The 24,068-nt window shown below is 39.0% G+C and overlaps 1 protein-coding gene across 5 annotated transcripts in view; it reads left to right on the top strand.

Moving 5' to 3' along the window:
- Window positions 1-24,068, top strand: part of CADM2 (cell adhesion molecule 2) — a 359,857-nt gene that overhangs the window by 244,420 nt on the left and 91,369 nt on the right. For all 5 annotated transcript variants that reach the window (XM_083439260.1, XM_083439263.1, XM_083439262.1 and 2 more), the window contains 3 exons: window positions 5,029-5,181; window positions 11,083-11,220; window positions 21,682-21,852. In XM_083439260.1, the coding sequence (XP_083295386.1) occupies window positions 5,029-5,181; window positions 11,083-11,220; window positions 21,682-21,852 (462 nt within the window). The remainder of the gene's footprint in view (window positions 1-5,028; window positions 5,182-11,082; window positions 11,221-21,681; window positions 21,853-24,068) is intronic.

Below are 24,068 nucleotides of genomic sequence, written 5' to 3'. Positions count from 1 at the left end.
AGCCCAATCACCAGCAGCAAAGATAGCAAGTCTGGCTGGCTGCCAATCCTAATCATAACTAGCCCAACTGTATTCTAAATCACAAGATCATGCTGAAGATTCATAGACTAAAATAAATTAATGTGTGCTTTTCCACAATACATAGTCTTATTCTCCGGGTTTTGCCATCCCAGCTTCACAGTCAAAATGTGTAATGCTTTACAGTATAAACTATTATTTTACAAAACAGCTTGCACAGTAATTTGTCATGGTACTTAGTGTTGCTTTGTAGAGCAATCCTGTGCATTTTTTTCTTGGAAGTAAGACTATTTTGGTTTAGTAGAGCTTATTCCCAGGTAAATGTGCATAGGATTGCATTTTGTAGAACAATTATATTTTGTAGAACAATTATATTTTTCACTGCATTGTTAAGAACCCCTAAATATTGAATTATATTCCACTATTTTTTCTAGAACAAAAATAAACATTGCCCTTTTTTCTTTCTTCCTACCTTCTTTTGGTGAGGTGCTGATACTGCAAAACTTTGTTTGCCAAGATAATTACTTACCTTTTGATCAAAAGGTAATTTATAGTTTGAGGAAGCTTAAAGAGTTCCTTATTTCAATATTTTAATTTGCCATATAGTTCTAGCACCACACAGTTGTCCAAATTGTTAATAAAGTAGCACCAGTTATTATTAACAATGAGGATTTAATAATCACTAAGATAGCATCTGAAAAATTGTTGTTAAAGGGAAAGCAAAGCTGGGGTAGAAAAAGGCAATAATAAATATCACAACCCTCAAAACATCAATACATTTTTCAAACAAAAGTGCACACTGGATGCCTGGGTCCATGCCCATCTCTGTCTTCTGTCAATCACACACATCCTTTTATTAGTCTAAGATAGAAAATAAACAAGAAGACTGACAGTTTTGTGTCCTTTGGCATTTTTGTGTCACCACCACAAGAGGAAGAGGGTATTATGTCATCAGTCAAGTCTGTCAGGTCTGGTTTAGGCTGCTGTTTATCTTTAAAGATTGTTTTCCTTAATTTCCCCCCAAAAAATGGATCCTCACATCTATTATGGATTGTATGTTGTTGATACTCCAGGAATCAATTTCCCCCCATAAACTGGAAATATTCACCAGGAACTATTTGTCTTCTTTATATTAGTGGTCATAAATACATTTATTAATATAGCAACAGTCTTTGTGGAAAACATTTTAGAAGCAGCAGCTACACCAAACTGCAAAAACTGTCATGGGCACTACACATACACATGCAAGCACACACCACAACCTTTTCTAGTACCACTCTATGCTGCCTCAGTCAGACCATACCTGGAATACTGTGTCCAGTTCTGGGCACCACAGTTTAAGAAGGATGTTGACAACCTGGAATGTCTGCAGAGGAGGGAAACCAAGATGATGCAGCTTTCTTCATTGGATAGAAATGATGGGTGTAACCCTGCAATCAGCTAGCAACAAGCTTAAGTAAAATGAAGTGAAAGAGACTTAAGTACCTGCAAAATTAGCATTTATTTTTGTTTTATGATATCTGGGCATCCCAATTAGGAGGCACAACTACTGTAATAACAGCAAATAATAAATTAGAACTAGTGTGTCAGAAGTTGTTTTTGTTTTTGTAGCAGACCTCACTTTTAAGAATCTCATTATATATTATGTCCATTCATATTAGCTTGCTTCTTTTCATTGTTGATAACAGAGAAATGCTAACAGCCTGAGGTAGTAAAAGCTTGTCAGCTGCATGGTCATTGTTGCAGTCACTTTTTTATGTGGCTTCTACAGCTGCTAAACTTATTCCTTCGGGGCTAATCAACAACAATTCCCTTTCTATATTGCTCTATTTAGCACTGTTTCATATTAGGGGGGTGGGTGCTTATGTCTTTGATTACCCGATTCATTCATGAAATTGTCTATCTCAGCACAGAAGTGGAAATGATCAAGATTGATCACATGAATAAATTGAACTGTGTGAATCCAAAATGTGTTGAGAGCACTAAAATAATTTATTTTCTATATGCTCTCTCATGCTATGTATCTTGGCTGCAATTTTATTAGTAGAACTGTCTGAGAGATTGATTCAGTTGCCTCCCCTCCCCAATAGAATGGAAGGAAAGATTGCAAGGCTTTGTATATAGCTGGGGAAATACTACTTACAACATCTCCAGAGTGGAGAATTTATTAACATTTTGTGCAGTTCTGCAACTCTAGTACTTCCAAATATTCATTTAATATTTTCTCTTATTTCCTCTTAATTTCTTTCCTTACCAAAACAGAAATGTATCATTTTGAATTCGATATTTTTAAGAGATTTTCTATAAAAAACCCTCTTCCCTGTTCCATCTCATTTTTCTGATGACTTGTCTTCTTCCAGTAATCTGTATTTGCATGGGGAATTCTGCCTGAGGAAGTGATTTGTGCATTTTATTAAAACAATATTTAGTGTGTAGGAGTAATGTGTGCATCAGGTTCCCAGTGGTTTATAAGCAAGGCAGAACTTACTGTGAGGTGGGCAATGCCCTGCTACCCTGGGAGAACACATGCGGCAGCAGTCCCCCTTTGACAATGGTAGATGGCCAACAACTGCATTCTGAGGGTGGGACTGCAGCCCTGGCAGGTTTTGTGGCACTACAGTTGACAGGTGTAGGGAAATCTCAGAAGCACCACCATTTATACAGGTGTGTTGCAAGTATGAAAATGTGAAGCTCCTACCACTGGAGGTTGACCAGGAGCTGCTTGATATTATTGATTCACGTAAGATGGTGTACACTTCATGTATAGACAACCCAGATACAGTAGTACACTCCCCACTTCCCTAAGTGAAAAAAACATCTAAGGATAGAGCTCATTAAACTTCAGTTCATTTCAGTGAGAGCCCTGAAGACTGAAAACATGATTCTAACATTTGCCTTATTTTCAAAGTAGATCATGCTTGGGTGTAAACAGCAGACACTCCTACCAGGCGGCAAGCAAATTCCCTGAAGATTTGCACATACAATCTACTAGCCAGCTCACATTTTGCTCCCTGACTGTACTCCCCTTCACATATTACTTGTGTGAAAGGGGGAAGCACACGATTCCCTACCCCATACTCCCAAGGACATGTGACTTCCCCTGGTACTACCCTCAATATCCATGCATTGGTGAAATTGTCTGAATCAAAGAAACCTACGCAAGTATTTATTGTGTGTATGTGTGTGTTTCTTTAATATTTATATCCTGCCCCTCATCACACCTGAGTCACAAGGCTGGGTCACAACAATTTAAAACACAATACAGTGGTGCCTCGCAAGACGAAAAGAATCCGTTCCGTGAGTCTCTTCGTCTAGCGGTTTTTTCGTCTTGCGAAGCAAGCCCATTAGCGGATTAGCGGATTAGCGCTATTAGCGGTTTAGCGGCTATTAGCTTAAATTAAAGGCTTAAGGGATTAGCGGATTAGCTGCTAAAAGGCTATTAGCATCTTAGTGCCTTAGAAAAAGGGGGTGAGGAGCGGGGGGGAACCCCAGGAATCGCAAGACATTTTCGTCTTGCGAAGCAAGCCCATAGCAAATTCGTTTTGCGAAGCACCTCCAAAATGGAAAACCCTTTCGTCTAGCGGGTTTTCCGTCTTGCGAGGCATTCGTCTTGCGGGGCACCACTGTATACAAGAAGAGGAGGAGGAGGAGGAGGAGGAGGAGGAGGAGGAGGAGGAGGAGTTTGGATTTGATATCCCACTTTATCACTACCCTAAGGAGTCTCAAAGTGGCTAACAATCTCCTTTCCCTTCCTCCCCCACAGCAAACACTGTGAGGTGAGTGAGACTGAGAGACTTCAGAGAAGTGTGACTAGCCCAAGGTCACCCAACAGCTGCATGTGGAAGAGTGGGGAATCGAACCCAGTTCACCAGATTACGAGTCCACTGCTCTGAACCACTACACCACACTGACTCATTAAAAGCAACTCAGTCTACACTTTCAAGAAGAACCATCCTCCAACTATTCAATATGTCAGTGGGAAATAACCCTGTACCTCAGTGCACATTCAGATATCTCTGCTTGTTCTAGCTTCCTGCTCCTACCCATCTGCCACACTTATCTTCTCCTTGAATGTGGTTCAGAAAATTCAAAGAAATGTGCAGTCCAATCTATAACTATGTTCCTAATGGCATGTAACGTCTAGTACTCATAGACATGAGGAAATATATTTTAATAATCTTCAAGCATGGGTTTATAATTTAGGCTGAATTTTTTCTTATGGTAGTGAGCATATAAATGTGGCGGGGACTCCTAATGACCTCTGGATCCTGGAAAAGTGTATCCCTACCATCACCACCACCACCCAATTCCTGAGGCCTAAAAACACTAAAGAGTGGTTTCAAGGGCTCAAAAAACTATTCTCTAGCAATTCGTTTCTATCAGTTAACCATTCTGTGTGATTAACAAGTAGATCGACAAGTGACACATATACACACTAATAAATAAGGAAAAGCAATATTGTTTCAAGATATATGATGTTATCTTGTACCAATGCTTGAGCCGAGCATACAGTCTCATGATCTGCTTTCGGGGGAAACAATTGAATATAGTGGACCCAAAGTGCAAAACTATCTAAACTATAGGTTTGGGTTGTGTGTTTTTAAACTGAACTGACTCTCCCAGACACATAAAAATTCTAGACAATACAAATGAGATGAACACCAGCCGTTGCTGTTGTGTATCACTCAATGCAAAGTATGTGGTGATTTGTTCTGCGGTAACAATCCATTCAGGTTACCTTCAAAGAAGACTATTTTGCAAAATTGTAGCTTTTGATTTCTTCTTGTTTTGTATTTTGATTTTAAAGCAATATTTCATTTGTCTTGTCCAATATTTGCCAAACTGAGCATTTGTAAAACTCTGTGATATAAATGGTGTGAAATTACTTTTTAAAAAACTCTATACCTAACATATTTCTACAACTTCACATTAAACCTGCTACATTGAAGATGGTATTACAATGTTCATTTATGAAATATTTTGAATATATGTTTTATTTTTGCTTTACAGCTTTGAGGGACAATAGGATTGAGCTGCTTCGAGCTTCGTGGCATGAACTAACCATCAGAGTCACTGATGTGTCACTGTCAGATGAAGGGCAATACACCTGTTCTTTATTTACTATGCCTGTCAAGACTTCCAAGGCTTTCCTCACCGTTTTGGGTAAGCATAACAGGTTGAGAATACCAAAGAGAAAACCGTTGACAAGATAACTTATGTAGCTTCTTATGAACTTTAGAGGATTCTGCAGAATATGGCTGCATTCAGATGCTGTGCTGAACCATGGTATATTGCTACAAAAATGAGCCTGGTCTCCCCTCAAGCACACATTTACCCACTTTCAGACATGGTTGTAAGAAGGAGTTTGGAAGCTAACCACAGCAAGTCATCTGAATCAAAAACTGTGGTTTATTTTAACTAAATTTAGTGAGAACAAGCCAACTTGATAAACTATGCCTTGAGTTAACTTGCTTGTACTGATCATACTTACTTTGTCCAAGTTCAAGTGATGTGGCTCCCAAACTCTTCTTTGCAGCTGCACTAGGTGGAAAAGTACACTAGCTTAGAAATAGGCTAGGCTCATTCTCGTAATGCTAAACTATATTTTCGTGTTATGTCTGAACCAGCCTTGTATATTGAGTAGACACAGTGGCTATTATTGCTTTATACTGAGATTATCTGTAGTGAAAATTATATTTTGACTACTGTATGCTTCTGGGCAGTGTGCAAATGGCAAATTAGTGAATCTCCTAAACTAGTGTAGCCAATGTGGTCTGCTCCTGATGCTGTAAACTCCCATCATTCCTCATAATTGGCCATGCTTTCTGGGGCTGGTGGAAGCTGTACTCCAAAACATCTGCACTAACATTGTTGGATAACAAATGGAATAGCATTAGAAACCCATTTATCTTTTCATTTGGAAGATAGGTAGGGACCATAGCCTAATAAATGAACACAAGCTCTGCATGCAAAGATTCTAAGTTCAGTCCCTAATGCCTTTAGTTAAAAGGATCAGGTAATATGAAGATACAGCATGATTCGATGATGAAATGAAAGATTCTCAATAATTGCTGAAAGTCAAGAGTATACCATGTTAGGCTAAATGGACAAATAGTCTGACGTGGTATAAGGGTGTGTCCTATGTTAATGCACATTGCTCAGAAGCATGAAAAGAAATGCAAGTGACTCATGCATTCATCTTTCACCGCCTTTCAGAATCTGTAGAACTGCAGTTTTGTTGCAGTATCTTGTAACCTGGGTTGATACAGAAACCACAGTACACTGTACAGTCCAAGGACCAAGGAGTTTGTTTGTTTGTTTATTTGTTATATGTGCTCCTTTTCTCACTACAATACTATATAGTGGACAGGGGAAGAAGTCAACTTGTCTAATGAAAAGGCACTAAGACCATCTGTTTTATTCCTTGCTCCCTTTCTACTTTAACGGAAGTGCACATTTCCACAGGGATGGCCAGCTTCTTTAACTTCTAAATATTCCACCTTTTTTAAAGAAAAGCTATAAAGCAAAAGACTTGGGAAGTGACCCAGAAAATAGTTGAGGCATCAAGATTCATAAGAATTTATGAATGTTTGTGTCCACACACACACACCTCTCTATATGCTGCTGCTGCTGCTAATAATAATAATAATAATAATAATAATAATAATAATAATGTGTTATAAAAAATTGGCACGCTAATCCAGCAAGGCAATTCTGCCTATGATATAAGATGTCTGTCAATGAACTACCTTCCAGATGCAACACTATGTGCTTGAAAGCAAGCTGTGTGTGTGTTAATCCTTCACTGCATGTATACCATTGGACTGATGGCATCTATGGAGAATGAGGATGATAATTGCAGGTACCTCCCCACCTCCAATATACTAGCACTGTCAGAGTTGCCAGTGCTGACCATCTGCTCAGGGACAGGGGAAGAACTTTGCATATAGCACTTTATATATAGGTTGCTGTTGTGCATGGGAGTCTCTGGATCTAGGAGTTGCCCCCTGAGTTTGACATGTTCTTCTTACCTTTTCTTACTCGTCCCTTTTTCAGTTTTTTCTCTGCTTTTGAATCTTTGTATATAGTAAGGTGAGAGTTGAATTTAATAAGGCTGATGTAAAATGTTCTGTGTGCCAGTAATATTAAACTTAATCCAGCCAGGGAATTGCTTTTGTGCCTAGGATATGAAATATGTGCCTCTGCTAGTTCCACTGAGACTATTTTACCTGTTTGACGTTAAAGGGGAGGGGGAACCAACTCAGGACAGAGTATTCCAGGATAAAGACAAACACAGGTCAGTTTTCAATCTAAAGAAGCATATCTTAAGATAATAATAATAATAATAAACAGGTGGCCGTTTAAACTCAGTGTGTAATATACCCCCACTATCTTTTTGGTTCTAGGGAAAGCAACGTTAAAAAGGCATTTGTCAAGCTGTAGTTTTTCTCTCCCTTTTTTCGTAATGTAAGGGCAATTATCAAATCAGTTTAAAAAGTCCCTTTTCCTGTAATTCGTTCATGCCATCTTTTTAATAAGATAGGAAATTTCTGTATATATCAGTTCCCTTTTCAGTCTTTTGAATTATTAGATTTTAATGTTAGGGGTATTATTAAGGATAACATATCACACATCTTGGAGAGAATTAATGCATTGAAAAAACTCTGCTGTTTCTTTCATGTGTTGACTACTGCTCAGGCATAATCAGCTACCTATGAATTTAGATAGAAGTTTTGTTGTTGTTGTTTTAAAAAAGCTGAATGACAAAGTGAGGTGCATTGTAAATTATATCTGACTTCTGTCCAGTGATAGTCAATGAATTACATAAACATCATTCTTAAAATAGTGTTGCCCTTATCACTGTGTGTGAAAAAAATGGACAAAAAAAGGCAATGGAAGGATGTATTCCTCATTCTAACCCTTCTTAGATAATTTGTGAAGCAATACTATTGATATATTTGCACAGAAATAATTCCCATTCTGTTCAGTGAAGCCAACTTCCTAGTAAGCATTTTTAGGATTACAGTGGTACCTCGGGTTAAGTACTTAATTCGTTCCAGAGGTCCGTTCTTAACCTGAAACGGTTCTTAACCTGAAGCACCACTTTAGCTAATGGGGCCTCCTGCTGCTGCCGCGCCGCTGGAGCACAATTTCTGTTCTCATCCTGAAGCAAAGTTCTTAACCTGAAGCACTATTTCTGGGTTAGCGGAGTCTGTAACCTGAAGTGTATGTAACCCGAAGTGTATGTAACCCGAGGTACCACTGTATAACCTCAGCATTTTTACATTTGTTTTTAAATTTCCCCTTCCATTTACGTGGACATTTGGTGGGATGTGTTTCATGCTTGTATTTTTCTCTGTGGTGAAAGGCTGCACTGGACTGTGTGTTGCTTCTGAAAGAGGCATCTGCAGTCTGGGTTAATTTTAGACACAGAGGGCCAAGTGATAGTGAAGGTGTTATTTGGCACCAAGGTCTGGCCTCTCTGCCCAGCGTGCACTGTGTGACTTCTTGTGCCTTATAACTTACCTTACCTTACCCTCTGCTGCTCTGTGGTCTCCCCTGTCATTATCAGTGCATCTTGTTTTTGTTTTTCTATTTCTCACCAAGACTGTCCTCCTTTTTGCTGTAACCTATTTTTGCTTATCACGTCACATGCCTTTTCTACTCTTCTATGTTTACCACATAAACTCCTTTACATCCCTGTCTGTCTCCTGATGCCATTGATCTGTCATCATTCATCTTCTGCCTTAGCTATTTTTAACAAACAATAGGCTTGCAACACTGTAGTAGGATCTGCTAGAAGGAAATAACTCAGCACAACGACTAGCAGAATCTCTCCTTTAGTTGAAGAACCATTGAATTTAAGAGTCTAGCATTAATTTCCATACACTGCATAATACCTAGTCTGCTCTATACTTGGAATAAGGAACTGGTGTGCAATAGCATGGTATGGTTCAGAATGCTTACCTGGGGAGCTGAAAAGCATAATTCACAATAGTAAGACATGTCTGGGGTTTGAACAAATAACTGATGATCAATGGTCTAACAGAATATCTAGCTGAGACAGTTTGGGGGATGTATGAGGAATTCTCCAACAGGAAAATAACTGGTTGTTCCTTTCAGTAGGAATTCTCCAACAGGAAAATAACTGGTTGTTCCTTTCAGTAGAGATAGATGAGCAATACTAACAATTGGATATCTATGAAAATTTATCTGCACCTTTTGGGGGGAGTGTATCAAAATATCCACTTATTTGGAGAAGATAACTAAGAATTCTTTAGCACCTCTGGAAGAAAAGTATAGATCAGTACTGCCTTGTGTACTCTAAATCTCTCCACCTTGCCATTTCCTTCTACTCTATTATTTTCTTTGTTAGTTATCTGTATTACTTCATTGTCTCCTTATTTCAAAATCTCTGGGACCATTTTTCCATTTTTGCTTCACTCAAGGCTCCCATCCATCTTTCATTTCTATCACAACTGATGGCACCGCATTATGAACAGGGATGCTGGAGGAATTCGGTTTCTGACAATTTTTGTACAAGCTGACTTGATCCACATCTCTAGGACTAAACTGCAAATCAGAATATAGGTGTCTATTTTTGTGTGGATTTTTCTAAAAATGCATATTAATGGAGAAAGGAGATGAAACATCTACAAGAGTTAGACAGACCAGAAATAGATTGGTCTATCCCTGATTATAAGTCGCTAGCAGCCTCTTGCCCAGCATTGCTTGGGACTTCTAAGAAAGACAAGCAATCAGTTCAATTTTGAAATCACTCATTAAAATCAGTATGGCTCGCACAGGTTCAGTCCACCATCTTGATTCAAAATGACATTCAACCACAGCTAACCATAGAAAAATCCCTGCTCCTTGATTTCAGGAACCATCATGCAAAATTTGGTGACAATATATTAAGAGGCACCCAAATGCATAGCGAATAAACAAACCAGCCTTCTAAAATACATAGTTACTATTGATCAATGGTAAACCATCTACTGCTATGTCTGCTTCTTCATGTTCTATCCCTGTTTTCTCCTCTTCCCCATCTCAGTACCCCCTAATAAAATTATTGTGCTTTTGGGGAGAACATAGGAATTATTTGCAATAATTTCTAGTGGAGTGAGGATAGAGGTGAAAAAGCAAGAAATGTGGAGTTAGGACAATAGCACAGAATGCAGAGACTAGCCACACGGGCAAATAGTTAATAGAAAGCCTCTAGTTACTGACAAAGCAATGAAAATGGAAAGTGCTGGGCTCAGCTTGACATGCTCTTGCCTGCCCTGAGGCCCACACCTCATCACCTTACAGATACACAGGCTTCTGAACCTGTTGGTGCATCCAGATTTGCTTCAATTGCTTGGCTGTCTTTCCACAGTGCACATGTCTCTGAGCTCCAGCTGCACACTGAGTCCAATTTCACGGTCTGCATGGAAATTCACTGTTTCTGTGTAGTCCATGAAATCATAATTTATAGAGGATATAAATTATGATTGTATGGTTTGATCAAAACCACACTATGATCTACAGAAAGGATATCAGTGAATTTTAACTTCTTATTAACTAATTAGACTGGAGTAAGTATAACTTTTGTATAGCCTCTTTTCTTTCTGTATTGCTAGCTCAAATCATACTGTAAAGCTTTCAGATATTAGCTTAGTTCATACTATAGATAAAGGGTAAAGGGACCCCTGACTGTTAGGTCTAGTTGCGGATGACTCTGGAGTTCTTGGCTTTTACTTCTCAACATGATATGCTTAAAATCAGGAATCCATTGGTTTGAAACTGAAAAAGGAAGTCTGGAAAATTGTTCTAAGATTCAGAATACTTGTTTAGTTGGGGAGAAATTTATGCAACTCTTATGTTGGATATGTAGTGCCTTGAATTTTAAAAATGATAGATTATAGATTAGTGTCACTAAACTTGGTATTGCTGAAACAAATGTCTGTACCAGTAGAATTTGCACTAATCAGTAATGCCATTTTACCTCTCTGCACTGTTAAAAGCATTTAAAACAACTCATATGGTATCAACATTATAAATCATCTTTATGCTTTTTGCTAGGTGTTCCAGAGGTTCCTCAAATTAGTGGATTTATTTCACCGGTTATGGAAGGTGACAGGATGGAGCTTACATGCAAAACTTCTGGTAGCAAGCCAGCTGCAGATATCAGATGGTTCAAGAATGACAAAGAGGTGAAAGGTATTGTTCAGAATTGCATATTTCATTTATAAGAAACAATTGTTAATTAAACATGCAAAGAAGTGGATTTGATTTGCAAAACTGTTACTGTTCCATTCCTGGTAGATAATCAAAGAGTAATCAAATGAATTTTCTAAGCAAATGCTAAGTATTTCTCATGCTGCTATGAGTGGGTAACCCAATTCATAAAATCATTGAGACAGAAGGCATCTTAAAGTTCATCTAGTTCATTCCTGCAGAGGAAGAGACCTGCTACTGCACTACCTCTGAAGGGTGACCTTCTAGCCTTTGCTAAAAATTCTCTGATGAAGATGAGTTAACCACCTTCTGCTTGGCAGGGGGTTGGACTCGATGGCCCTTGTGGTCTCTTCCAACTCTATGATTCTATGATTCTATGAGTCCTTTGCTGGTGAGACGAGCCAATTTATGTATCCGTGTCATCTTTCCCACACCAGCCTAGGGTTTGCAACACTATTTTCCCATAGTAATTCCAAACACAGAGACATACAGTGATGAAAATAATGCATGTACCTGATAGCCAACATTCACAAATGCCAAGTACACAGATTGGATAGAAATATGTTGGGTCTCTCCTTCACGCCATATATGTGTCTGTATTTCCTCCACCACCACAACACTTTTATGTCCTTGGCCTATGTAGCTGCTTCTTTGCTCTGGCTGGGTGGAACAATCACTTCTTCCTGGCAGATTAAATCACATATCTTCCCATTAGAATTAGCTGGTGGCCACTGGGGTTGGTGGAGTGCAGGATAGGGCAACTGTCAAAGTTGGGGGAACCCAACTGTCAAAGTAGGGGGAACCAGCTCCCTTTTTTTTGTTGCCATCCTCCTGCCTAGTAAAAGTACAAAACATACTTACAGAATGCAATAGAATTACTGAGCAGATATTCAGTAGTTTTCTCAAGTACAGACAAGCCACAAAAGTTTGGAACCTGCACCAGGCATAAAAATGACTAGTCATTAACTCTGCCACTACAGCAAGCTTTAGAAGTCAATTTCACCCAAAGCAGAATGGTGACGCTCAGAGTCCATTAACTTGCCCAAGAAGTAGAGCCCATGCATGGTATCAAAGCAATTCACAAAAACCCTTTCACAAAGGGCAAAGTGGTGAGGCTAAGAGTTCAAATCCGATCCACACCTCTTGCACATACACATGTATCCCTTCGTACTCTGTAATCTCACTCTAGCTGCCTAGGGGGTGGAGAAAAAACTGAAGGAAGGAAAGGAGAAAGACTTGAAGTAAGCAGGAAAGGGAAGGAGGGAGAAAAGGGAGAAAGACAAAAGAAAGAAAAGAAAGAAAAATGGGCATGGGAAATGATAAGGAAAATGGCTGCTACTTTATCACACTTTCTACACACTGAAAAATCACAAAGCAATACCTACTACTACCTCTTGCCTGTTCTCTGACTGTTTTCTGTTCCCAGTGCACACTTGATCACATTGTCTGCTGTCTGGGCACTTAGTAAGGTGAGTCAGTGTCTGTGAGGATTCTTCATTAAAAAAACTACAAAAGAAATTCATAAAAGCAATAAAATAGGAAAAGCAAAAGAGCATTCATGCAGCAGCAAATTTAGCAGACAAAAAATTCTTGATCAGTTCATTAGAATTGCATTAAAACACCTCAGCATGGTAGACCAAAAATAAAGAAAACCCCCTAACATTAAAAATGTCTTCATTAAATGAAGGTCAAGATGGTCAAATGAACCGCTGGAATCAGGGAGTTCCATAGTCTGGACATCATCACAGAAAGGCCCATTTGCCACACAAAGCTTATTGTGTGTCTTCTTGCACATAAAGGCCATTTCACAGTTAGCATTTTCAGAAAGCAGACCTCACTGCTGTACTTTTTGTGCTTATTTGTTAAAGCATACACCTGGAAAACTAACATGGAAAGAAGATGCCACGAGTATACAAAGGCTTCAGAAGAAAGGTTGGATGAGATTTATCATCGCTCTGTTGTTGATGTATCTTCCTTGAGAGCTTATCAAATTGTTAGCATTCCTGAATGAGAGTTCAAAACTACAATATCAGGATTAGATAATTGGGTATATAATAATATATATGTATAATAATGCATTGCCTGTTAGAAGAGTGCTGATATTTTAACAGGCATCATGGACAGATCTTATTATATACATTACATTCCCAATATATTAACCTATTGAAGGATATGAATGAGTGATTGAGACACATGTTGCAAGACAAAATATGTTGAATACTCAACATTTTTACAAACTACAGTTTAAAATGGTTACACTGTTAACATTTCTTCTGAGAAACAACAACCATATAAAGTGTTTTTAATGCAATCTTGATTTTCTCTCTGCTTTGCAATTTCTTTCTCTTTGTGTCTGCTGCCAGAAACACAAGTGATCATGTTACATTGCTGCTATAATTTTTAACACCTCTTTTGCAATAATGTCTCAATCTAGCTCTTTCCTTAAAATATTCCATTAGAATCTGTGAGTGTCAAAATTGTATGGCATTAGTTGGCTGCGAAGCTTCTCCAAGCAACATTGCAGAAGTAATCAGCTAAACCATTAATCTTTATTTAATATCCACCAACACTGAGTAATGTATAATACAACAAATACTAGCATATTTATAAAGAGGAAAAAAGACTATGGCTACTGCTCAAGAAAATTCCCTCATTCTCCCCACCCCTGTAACATTTCGTGCCATGCAATATTTCTAAATCAAAATCAGAAGATAGTAATGGATAGAGAAATATTAATTTTGTCAGAATTAAAATGTATCTGAATTCCCATGGCCATAATATGCATACAGAAAATACGCATTATCCTGCATCATAGCTGGGGGACGTTCCAAGCAATTCTTGCCATTCTTAGTTAATAAACCAGGTTGAACTGAACATTAGCTTTCACACCATAGTTCATACAAGGGTGGGGATGCAAGTAATTTCCCTGATTCTAGCTGTTGGGTGAAAAAAATCACATATTCCCAGCTGCAGATAAGTGTTCTGAATATAATAACAGATCAGAGGGAAGGGGGGCAAGTTATGCCTTTACTGTTTCAGGCATTGCATGCTTAAGCCTGTTGCAAAGATGTGGAAGGATTTGCAATAGCCTGGCACCGTGGGAGTAGTAAGTCAGTTAGTACTTTGAACAAGCAACTAAATATGACATCCAGAAACCTGGCCAGCATTTTGAATTAGAAAGTATGGTAAGAAATACCCTGGCCTAGCGCAGTGGTAAGAGAGCTCATTTTTAAGGCAAGAAAGCAAAGCTCAAAGCTACTGGCTCCCTCTTATAGCAGAAACAATACTCAGTTGAGCTTTTTTCAAATGAGCAACAATCATGCTGGGCTCTGAATTAGCACGCTAACAAACATGAGAACAATTCAGAAAATTCTACTCTATCAATGTCTACTTAGCTGCAAAAAAATTCAGGGGAGTCTTGCAGACACAAGAAAACAATCACTTTAGAAGGAAGAATAGCAATCTTCAATGAACTCTTTCTCTTGGGCCTCCCACTGCCTTGATACAAATGTAGGCTCATTTGAAAACATCTAGCTGCTAGCTCATTAAGATAACTTAGACAGGACACTCAATTCTATTTTTACTACTGTCTAATTCTTTAAAATGGCTGGTCACTTCATGCTGGGAACCCTGACAGTGCAGTTCTATACAAGTTAGTTCAACAGGGCTTACTTCCAGATAAATGGATATATAATTAACAGTCTGGTATGTTTGTTTACTTTAGTCTTGTGTTTCACATTTCTAGATACTGATGAGATAATTTGGATAAGTAAAAACTTTCCTCCTTCTCTGCTATTACATCCCTGTAATCTGGTCAGACAGAATAGTTTATCACTCACAAAGTATCAGCCATCAGAAAGTGCCACAATGTTGATATTGAGCTAAATGATGTCTAGTCCACTCAACCAGGGCAGAGAGAATTTGGCTCCTGAACCAAAATTTTACCTTTTACTAGAGCCTTTCTGTAGTAAAAATGATCTAAAAGAGGGCAGAATCTCAAATCATAGGAAACCAGATATATCACTGTGGCACTATTTTCTTGAGGCCAACAGCATCTCTTCATGCAAAGATGGCTAAATAATGCCCATCTCATTCCTAATATGTCCAGCCCCTACACATTAGAGACCATCAGAAATTTCTCTTTCAGTGTAGGGATGGATATGCCATCTCTTGGTATGCATTGTTTTCTATCCACCTGACTTTCACTCTGGCTTCCCTTCCATTTTCACTTTGAATATTGCCCACTTGGGAATCACATATTGGATATTAATTCAGATTAGATTTTCATTGACCAGTAGTGGATGGCATGGTAATATAATAATGGCCAAATGACATTATTTATTTAAAATACATTTATCTATCACTATATCATAAAGAATCAAAGTGGTTTATATACACAGAGACAAAAAACAATCAAATATATATGAACGCCAACTATTCATTAGGGAAAAGATCTAATCTTATTTGCCAGCATAAGCCTGGTGGTGCAGAAAAGTTTTCTGATTCTCTATTAGCAGACCATTTCCCAGGAGTGTGTCAATGACACCAAAGGTTCTATCCTGTGTTCCTATCAAGTGAGCTTTGCCAATTCAAGGGACAACTGATGACATGCTTGTAGATAATGTTTGATGTATTGCAGTATTTTAATTTTTTTTTTTTTGGGGGGGGGGGAGCCGCCCTGAGTGCTGGGGAAGCCCAGCCAGATGGGCAGGGTATAAATAATAAATTATTATGATTATTATGATTATTATATCTCAGTGATTGAGCTGGGATATAACTGTTTAGTCAAATCCTCAATTAGTCCTAAAATTTTTAGGCCTTGAATCTAGCTAAGTAGTAGATGGGCAGCCAAAGCTGGTGTTTCAACTGTGGTGTCACATGCTATTGCCATCTACCCACACCAGCAGTCTGTCCACTGCATTCTGCACCACCTGGCACAAACCAGGCCCAAGGGCACACAGAGCATGTTTCAGTAATCCAGCTATAAGGTTACCAATGCATGGAGTATGGTGGTCAGGCTATCCCTGTCCAGCAACAGCTGTAGCTGGTATACCAAGCAAAGCTGGTAAAAGATACCCCTAGCCACAGAAGAGACTTGAGCCTCAAGTGACAAAGATGTATCTAGGAGTACTTCCAAGCACCTGCACCTTCAGAAGGCATACATCCCCATCCAGAATCAATAGTTTGCCAATCTTATACCATGGGACATGTTACAGATTGTACGCTGGAAAGACATAGATCACATCATGGGGATTTTTTGTTTGTTCATCAACTCTTCTTTCTTAGAACCTCTATCCTCATAGTACTGATGGGACTAGGGAGGATGAGATTAATAAATAAATTTTGCCCTTATTCCAAACCTCTTTCAGCTAAGTCACTTGACCTAGCAACCCAGTAAAAGGTATGCTGGCAAAAAGGGTTGTGTAAGCTAAATTCTGTTTTAAAGGCTTGTTTTCCCTCTGCCAGGCTCTGGCCAGCTCAGCCAACCATAGCCCTGCTCCTGAACAGAATGTGGAATAAGGGTAAATTACACCAACATAGTTTATCCAGCATAATTTACAGTGGCTTCCTATGGTTTGAACTGCTCTGCTCTTTAACTTCTAGAAGACAACACCGTCACTTCCTCCTTCATGGATATTCTGTAGGGATTGCTTTACATCATAAAATGATAACATAAAATGCAGTATTTTGTCATGACCTTATGTTAAAATCTCCACCTTTTCATTTCATTTCCTTGCATCATTTCTTATAAGCAGAAAAAAAGATAATGTGCTGTAAGAAAGTAGTAACAATGGTGCTTAGAATGGAAAGACTGAGCCCACACTGCTGTTGACCACAGACCGTACTTGTTAATTCATTTTAACAGGTTATATGACTTATGCCACAGGAGTTACATCGCTGATACATGTGCTATAATGAGCTAAATATGTGAAAATGGCTTTTTGTTCCTTTGCCATTCCCACCTGTGTTGTAGTAATGCTCACATTTAATTTAGTCACTTATAAGATATTGTAGACTACAGCTCTGTTCCCAGGGTGTTGTCATCTTACAGAACATTAACTCAATAAGTCATTCCTTCTGCTTCCCAGGGATCACTTTCCTTTCAGAATACTACACATTTTCCACCTATGCAGATACCTTGCAGAAGATAGGTTCACAACACTTGTCAATGTACAGTACAGATAGGTCACAGCCAATTTCCCAGCATATTGTTTGATAAGTGGAGTACATTGCAGCTGCCTTTTGCAGTGGGGCTCCCTCTTGGTTTATGATATGCTTGTCACTCAAGAGTTCTACATAATGTTACAGGCTTCTGGTGTGCTAATGCCAATGACATTGCTGTATCTGCCTCTGCAGGGAAAGATTAGCATTCTGCCATCTGTATTGTTTTGCCATAGAACCAACTATACGTTTGGGCAAGAGAGAGGTAAAAAATAACACTGAATAAAAGGAATTTTCACTTTGATCTTCTATTTGGTCAGTATAGGCATCTTGTAGATTGTAATTAATTGATGAAAACTTGTCCAACATATCTTCAAATGTAAAACATTTATAGATCTTCACATCTCATGTACTTCTTTCTTAATTAGTTTCTATTAAAGATTTTCTTGTGTTACAAAACAGAAAAATAAGTGGAGAAAAATACAATGGGGGGGTGAGAGGAGGGGGGGGATGTTGTTCTTTCATTCTATTGCCTAGTGTAAGTGCAGGGGTTGTGTCACCATCACATAAATAGGACATGTGTGTGTGTGTGAGAGAGAGAGAGAGAAAGAGAGAGAGAGAAGGAAGAGAGAGAGGGAGATTGTGAGAGGTTAGGGCAGGGGTCAGCAAACTTTTTCAGCAGGGGGCCGGTCCACTGTCCCTCAGACCTTGTGGGGTGCCGGGCTATATTTTTTTTTTGGGGGGGGGATGAACGAATTCCTATGCCCCACAAATAACCCAGAAATGCATTTTAAATAAAAGGACACATTCTACTCATGTAAAGACAGCAGGCAGGCCCCACAAATAACCCAGAGATGCATTTTAAATAAAAGGGCACATTCTACTCATGTAAAAACAGGCTGATTCCCGGACCGTCCACGAGCCAGATTTAGAAGGTGATTGGGCCGGATCTGGCCCCCTGGGCCTTAGTTTGCCTACCCATGAGTTAGGGGGTACGTCTCATGCACTTCTGACTTAATTTCAGTGAAATACATGAGGAAGAGTTCCAAGTCCCATACTTAAAACAAGTTTCTCATATCCAGTACTAAGCATTTGTGCCTAAGTGTGTGCCTGAAGCTGTAGTACAGAATAACAGTTAATGTTTTATTGGTCCCCCAAAATGTGTATAGGCATTTTCAGTTGCTTTTAGGAAGCTGAGTTAGTTGAAATTCAATAACTGGAAGGTTTACATGATGACAGGTGTTTTCTTTTTCTTGTCTTTTTTTATATATAAAATAGAAGAAGCCAAAAGCATAGTGATATTACTTCCTAAATTCGCAGAGAATTGCCCTGTGGGAATGATGCTACATTAATTGCATGAATGAATTTAAAACACACTTTTTCTTAGGAAACAAACAAAAAAAAAGAACAAAGGAGATCAAGCAGCAGCCATCTGCTGTTGTCTCAGTGAAAATCCCCCCCCAACCAGCTGCTATTCACATACTGAATAGGCTGCCCATTGGTGTGAATGGGAGAGGTTTTATTAGAGGGGGAAGGGTTAAACTCTATCTACCCATATCCTGCAATCCTATTGCTACTCTGGCTCCCCTGTTGCTGCCATTTACATATTTAAAAATATGCTAACTGAATTCATAAATTTAGCATCACATCTGGTTTGGCCTTAAATGGGACTTATTCTAAGTCAGGGGTCAGCAACCTAAGGCCCATGGGCTGGAAATGGCCTGTGGAGGTCATTTGACCAGCCCACGAGCCACCCATGAACCGAGGTGCCCGCTTGCGCATGGTGCTAAACTGGCACAGTGTGGCGCAGGGACTCGCTTCTGCAGTGCCAAAAATTGCATCTCTGCATGCGCAGACACAAAAAATCACATCTGCACAGACGCAGATGCCGAAAATCGTAGGTGGGCGTGTTCTGGCCCTTGGAGGGATCTCCATGGGACTGATCCGGCCCAGGCAAGATAAACCTTGCTAACCCCTGTTCTAAGTACACACACATAGGATTAGTCTATAACCACCATCTCTCTCTGCTCTCTCCTCTCTCTTCTGCCATCTCCTTCAAGGCTGACCATTCCCCACCATGAGTACAGTATGCCATGTACATTGCAAGACTATTAACACTGACTTTTCAATGAACCCATCTTCCTCTAATGGGACCTAGCAAAATTATAAAAATAAAGCCACAGAGGGGACATGCAGTTTCAATAGGAATTTCCTTAAGCTCATTTTAGACCTTCATTGTGACAAACAATGCTATTTAATGGAATAAACCAACACTGCTTAAGCAGAAGAGGGGAAAAAAATCAGTTGTATAGAGAGAATAAAGTATTCCCTTTGCATCTTGCAAAATACATTATCACCCTTGTGTTGTATTGCAAATGCAGCAATGTGCTAGTGCACAGCCACTGCCTCATTCATTTCAGTTGAGCCAGCAGGTATATTGTTCAGTATATGAGGTGAGGTGAATCCACTGAAGTGAAGGAGGATACCTTGGGGGCAGCAACGCTCCAAAGCTCCTGTGGCTACAACACGCCATTCATTCAGGATATATGACTGTTTTGCATCTATGTTTTGTGCATTTTGCAGCTGGACATTTTGTTGGAATAAAGAGCATGACCCAAATCCAAGAGGCACCAAGTAATTTTATAAATAGCTGAAAGGTCATTGAGTGCCAGGATCAAATTGGGCAGAGGGGGAGTGATATAAACTTATATTCAAAATTAAGTTAAGAATACTAGAGAGCCAGTGTGGTGTAGTGGTTAAGAGCGATAGACTCGTAATCCGGTGAACCGGGTTCGTGTCTCCGCTCCTCCGCATGCAGCTGCTGGGTGACCTTGGGCTAGTCACACTTCTCTGAAGTCTCTCAGCCTCATTCACCTCACAGAGTGTTTGTTGTGGGGGAGGAAGGGAAAGGAGAATGTTAGCCGCTTTGAGACTCCTTCGGGTAGTGATAAAGCGGGATATCAAATCCAAACTCTTCTACAGATATGTGTTGTTGCAGTGCCCATGGCATTTCAGTGACTGCAGAACACCTTGATGACTCTCTTTGACAACTATAAAAACAATTTCAGTCAAACTGCCTTAATATCTACAGTGTTTCTACCAGAGATAACCGTTCTTGTGATTTGCTCTTTCCTTTTGGATTGACTCCCTGATAAAGTGGGGAAATACTGATTATTAAAGTGTTCTGTGCTGACCAGCTGTGGAACGGCTGTGTTTCAAGGCACCCTGGCCTCCAGCTTCATATTGCAAGAGGGGAAATGAGAATCCACCTGCACTCTTGAAGAAGCAGGAAGGACATGGTTTACTTCATACTCCAAGTTCATAGTCTGAAAAGCTCACACTGCTGATTTTGGTGGGCTGGTTTAAGCTGTGAGGTGATCGATCCCTTTAGAAAAGTTAAGTACCGGTACATTTTTTTCTTGATTTATCAGCATGAAGACAGGATGCCTGTAGATACTGGAGACCTCTTCTTTTTCATACTATGGATGCCTATCAATTTTTGAGGCTTCAATTGGTGATCTGCCCAGCCTGCTGGGCAATTGGTTGCCCTATTTATTTGCCAGAGTTTAATGCACTTGCCCTCAAAATTCACCCCTACTCCCTTCTTTCATGGCCTGCAAAGCATGTTATGGAAGGGTTTGGGTGTTTTTTGCATGGAGGGCGGTTATGTCAACACTAAACAAAACTGAAACGAAGAGAAAAATGAATATTAATTATTCCTCACTTTACCATCTGTTTTGCAAAACCTTTTAGTAACAAAGATGAAGCAAATAATTGTCAGCATTTTGTTTAGCAAACTTATATTTTAGAAACATATTTTAGACACTTACCTTTGATTTCTCTTTAAACTATTGTTTTTTGGACTAAGCTTTCAGAAAAGAATGAATAAAAAAGCCTAATCAGGTGATTTAAAGGTGGGGGAAGAGATATTATGTTTCTTTAATGGGCTTCAGGGGAAGACTATTTGGATTGTAATCTAGTTATATCAGAGATAATGAGGAGTAGAATCCTATTCTGACAGTTCTGCCTTTTGGTTGATATTGAAATTGCTTTTCCCATCTGTGTCTGTGTACATTTGGGAATGACAGCATTGGTAGTTTTGTAAGACAAATAATGGAATGTCTGGAAATAGAACTTTGTTTGCTTTCAAAGAGTGAGCAAACATGATGAAAGGTGCATTTATCATTTGCTATTTAAAATGGTTTCATGTATTGTAGTCTTCTTTCCCCCTTTATTATACCAAACCATGGTGCTAAACTAGAGCAAACTTTATTTTTGCAGATGTTAAATATTTAAAAGAAGAGGATGCAAATCGGAAAACGTTTACTGTCAGCAGCACAATGAATTTCAAAGCAGATCGCAGTGATGATGGCGCAGTCGTCAGTTGCAGAGTAGATCACGAATCTTTGAACTCTACACCCCAGATAGCAATGCAAGTTCTAGAAATACATTGTAAGTAAAATATTTATGCCTTTGATGTTTGTAGTGTATGCATAAAATGAATATTGCTTCTGTTCCAAAGGGAGGTTTGATTAATTATTTGAATTTTTTATTAGTAAATTCTTTCCATTTTTATGAAACCTAACATTGTTGCAGATTAGTAGGCCTGGATTGGTATCCAGCAGGATTCTTAATCCCTAACTTGAATTTTGGCAATAATCTATGCCAAAATAGGGTTTCTTGATGGCATTAACACTGAGACCACGTCTACAATACATATTCAGGTTCAACATGTATATCTTTATCATATGAACACTGAATATAGTTCTTGTTCAGAATGTTTACTGGAGATTTCCTAGTATGGGCTATGAAATGGTGCTATTTCATAACAAGTTGAATAGGACGGCTAGTTATTATGATTGGTTTTCAACATCATACCTATAGTTTAGAAAACCAGCTTATTTGTTACTATTTATTAGAAATTTAAAAATAATATTTTTGGGGTATACTGATTCTATGGCCCCAAATACCTTGCTGCAGTATTGATCAGAAAAGAACAATGCCTAAGAGAGAAAACGTTGTCATTTTTATTAGTATTTTATTCTCATATTTCAATCACCATGTGGTGTGTGTTTGTATAAATGTGTATGTGTACACACAGAGAGACGCACATAAATTACATTACATTAATCCTACAAGCTGTAATACTTGCCTAATGCTGTAAATCAAGGCTGGTTAACCTGTGACCCTCTACATGTTGTTAGACTGAGACTCACATCAGTCCCAACCAGCATGACCAATTGTCAGGCACTGTGGAAATATAGGCAATCACTCTGTTCACTCAAAAGTTGGTATAAACGTTTGGCTCATGTTCTTGTAAATCCCATTGTTAAAACTACTATTATTGGGCCGCAACTGCCATCATCCCTGACCATTGACCCTACTGGTTGAGGCTGAGAGGAATTGGGATCCAACAATATATGGAGGGCACCACATTGGCCAGCACGGTTTAAACTATTGGGACATTTCTTCTCAGAACTAGTAGTCTCTGTAATATTTCACATTAAAATAAAAATCGCTGAAGAACTTCAGTGAGCTACTTTTGTCAAAATAGCACCACTATTAGATAGTTCTTTTGGGAGCTACTAGTATAATACAAAAGACAACTTAGTTATAGTGTTAAGATGTATGTTTGTTTGCTCATTTACAGCATTTGTAGACCTCTCTTCACCTCTGTTTAGTCACAAAGCAATTTGACATGATATTGTAGGTGCAGAAGTAAAGAATATTGTGGATACAGAAGTAAATGACACCAGACATGGTCAATATATTTAAAACAATGTCTCAAAGAATAATATTGATCTATAACATCACCAATTCCTTTGCATTAACAAATGCCAGAATTCTCATTGTTTGTTCCACAAATACTGCTCACTGGTTCAGAGATATTTAGCAGAAGAAAGAAAGCCTTGTCACAGCAAGTTTGGAAGCCTGCTCTAAATTTGTTTTTACATTAATGCTAATGTCTTGGGAATTTGTTGAAAAGTGCCTAAGATAAAAATTTAAAAATCCACACAGTATCAAATGCCTTTTTTGAAATGCAGCTTATATTCATGGCTGTAATTGATGCCTATTGTTTCTGCCACATATATATCTATCCCAAAGAAGGGAAATGACTTGGTAAGCCACTGCACAGGAGACCATATGAACATACAAATGCACTTGATTCACCCTACCACTTGGCAAATGAGGGCCATTTTACTTGGACCATCCTATGCAGGAGTGCAAACTTGAATAAAATATTGTGGGTGCCCAGGTAAGTCCTGCCCCACATAATCAAACACATAAAAAAGGGAGAAGGGTTAAAGGACCCCTGGATGGTAAAGTCCAGTCAAAGGCAACTAGGGGGTTGCAGCACTCATCTTGCTTCAGGCCGAGGGAGCAGGCGTTTGTCCACAGACAGCTTTCTGGGTCATGTGAACAGCATAACTAAACCACTTCTGGTGCAACAGAACACCGTTATGGAAACCAGAGTGCACGGAAACACCGTTTACCTTCCCGTCACAGCGATACCTATTTCAAAATGCTAGGTTGGCAGAAGCTGGGACAGAGCAACGGGAGCTCACCCCATTATGCGGATTTGAACTACCGACCTTCCGCCGATTTGTTTAGACCACAATGCCACCCGTGTCAACACATAAGACAGTGAGCACAGAGACCACTTGAAT

The sequence above is a fragment of the Podarcis tiliguerta genome (assembly GCF_965153285.1).
Source record: "Podarcis tiliguerta genome assembly, chromosome: 4".
Classification (NCBI taxonomy): domain Eukaryota; kingdom Metazoa; phylum Chordata; class Lepidosauria; order Squamata; family Lacertidae; genus Podarcis; species Podarcis tiliguerta.
The sequence above is the reverse complement of the archived record's forward strand: the minus strand, read 5'-3'. Positions and strand labels throughout refer to the sequence as shown.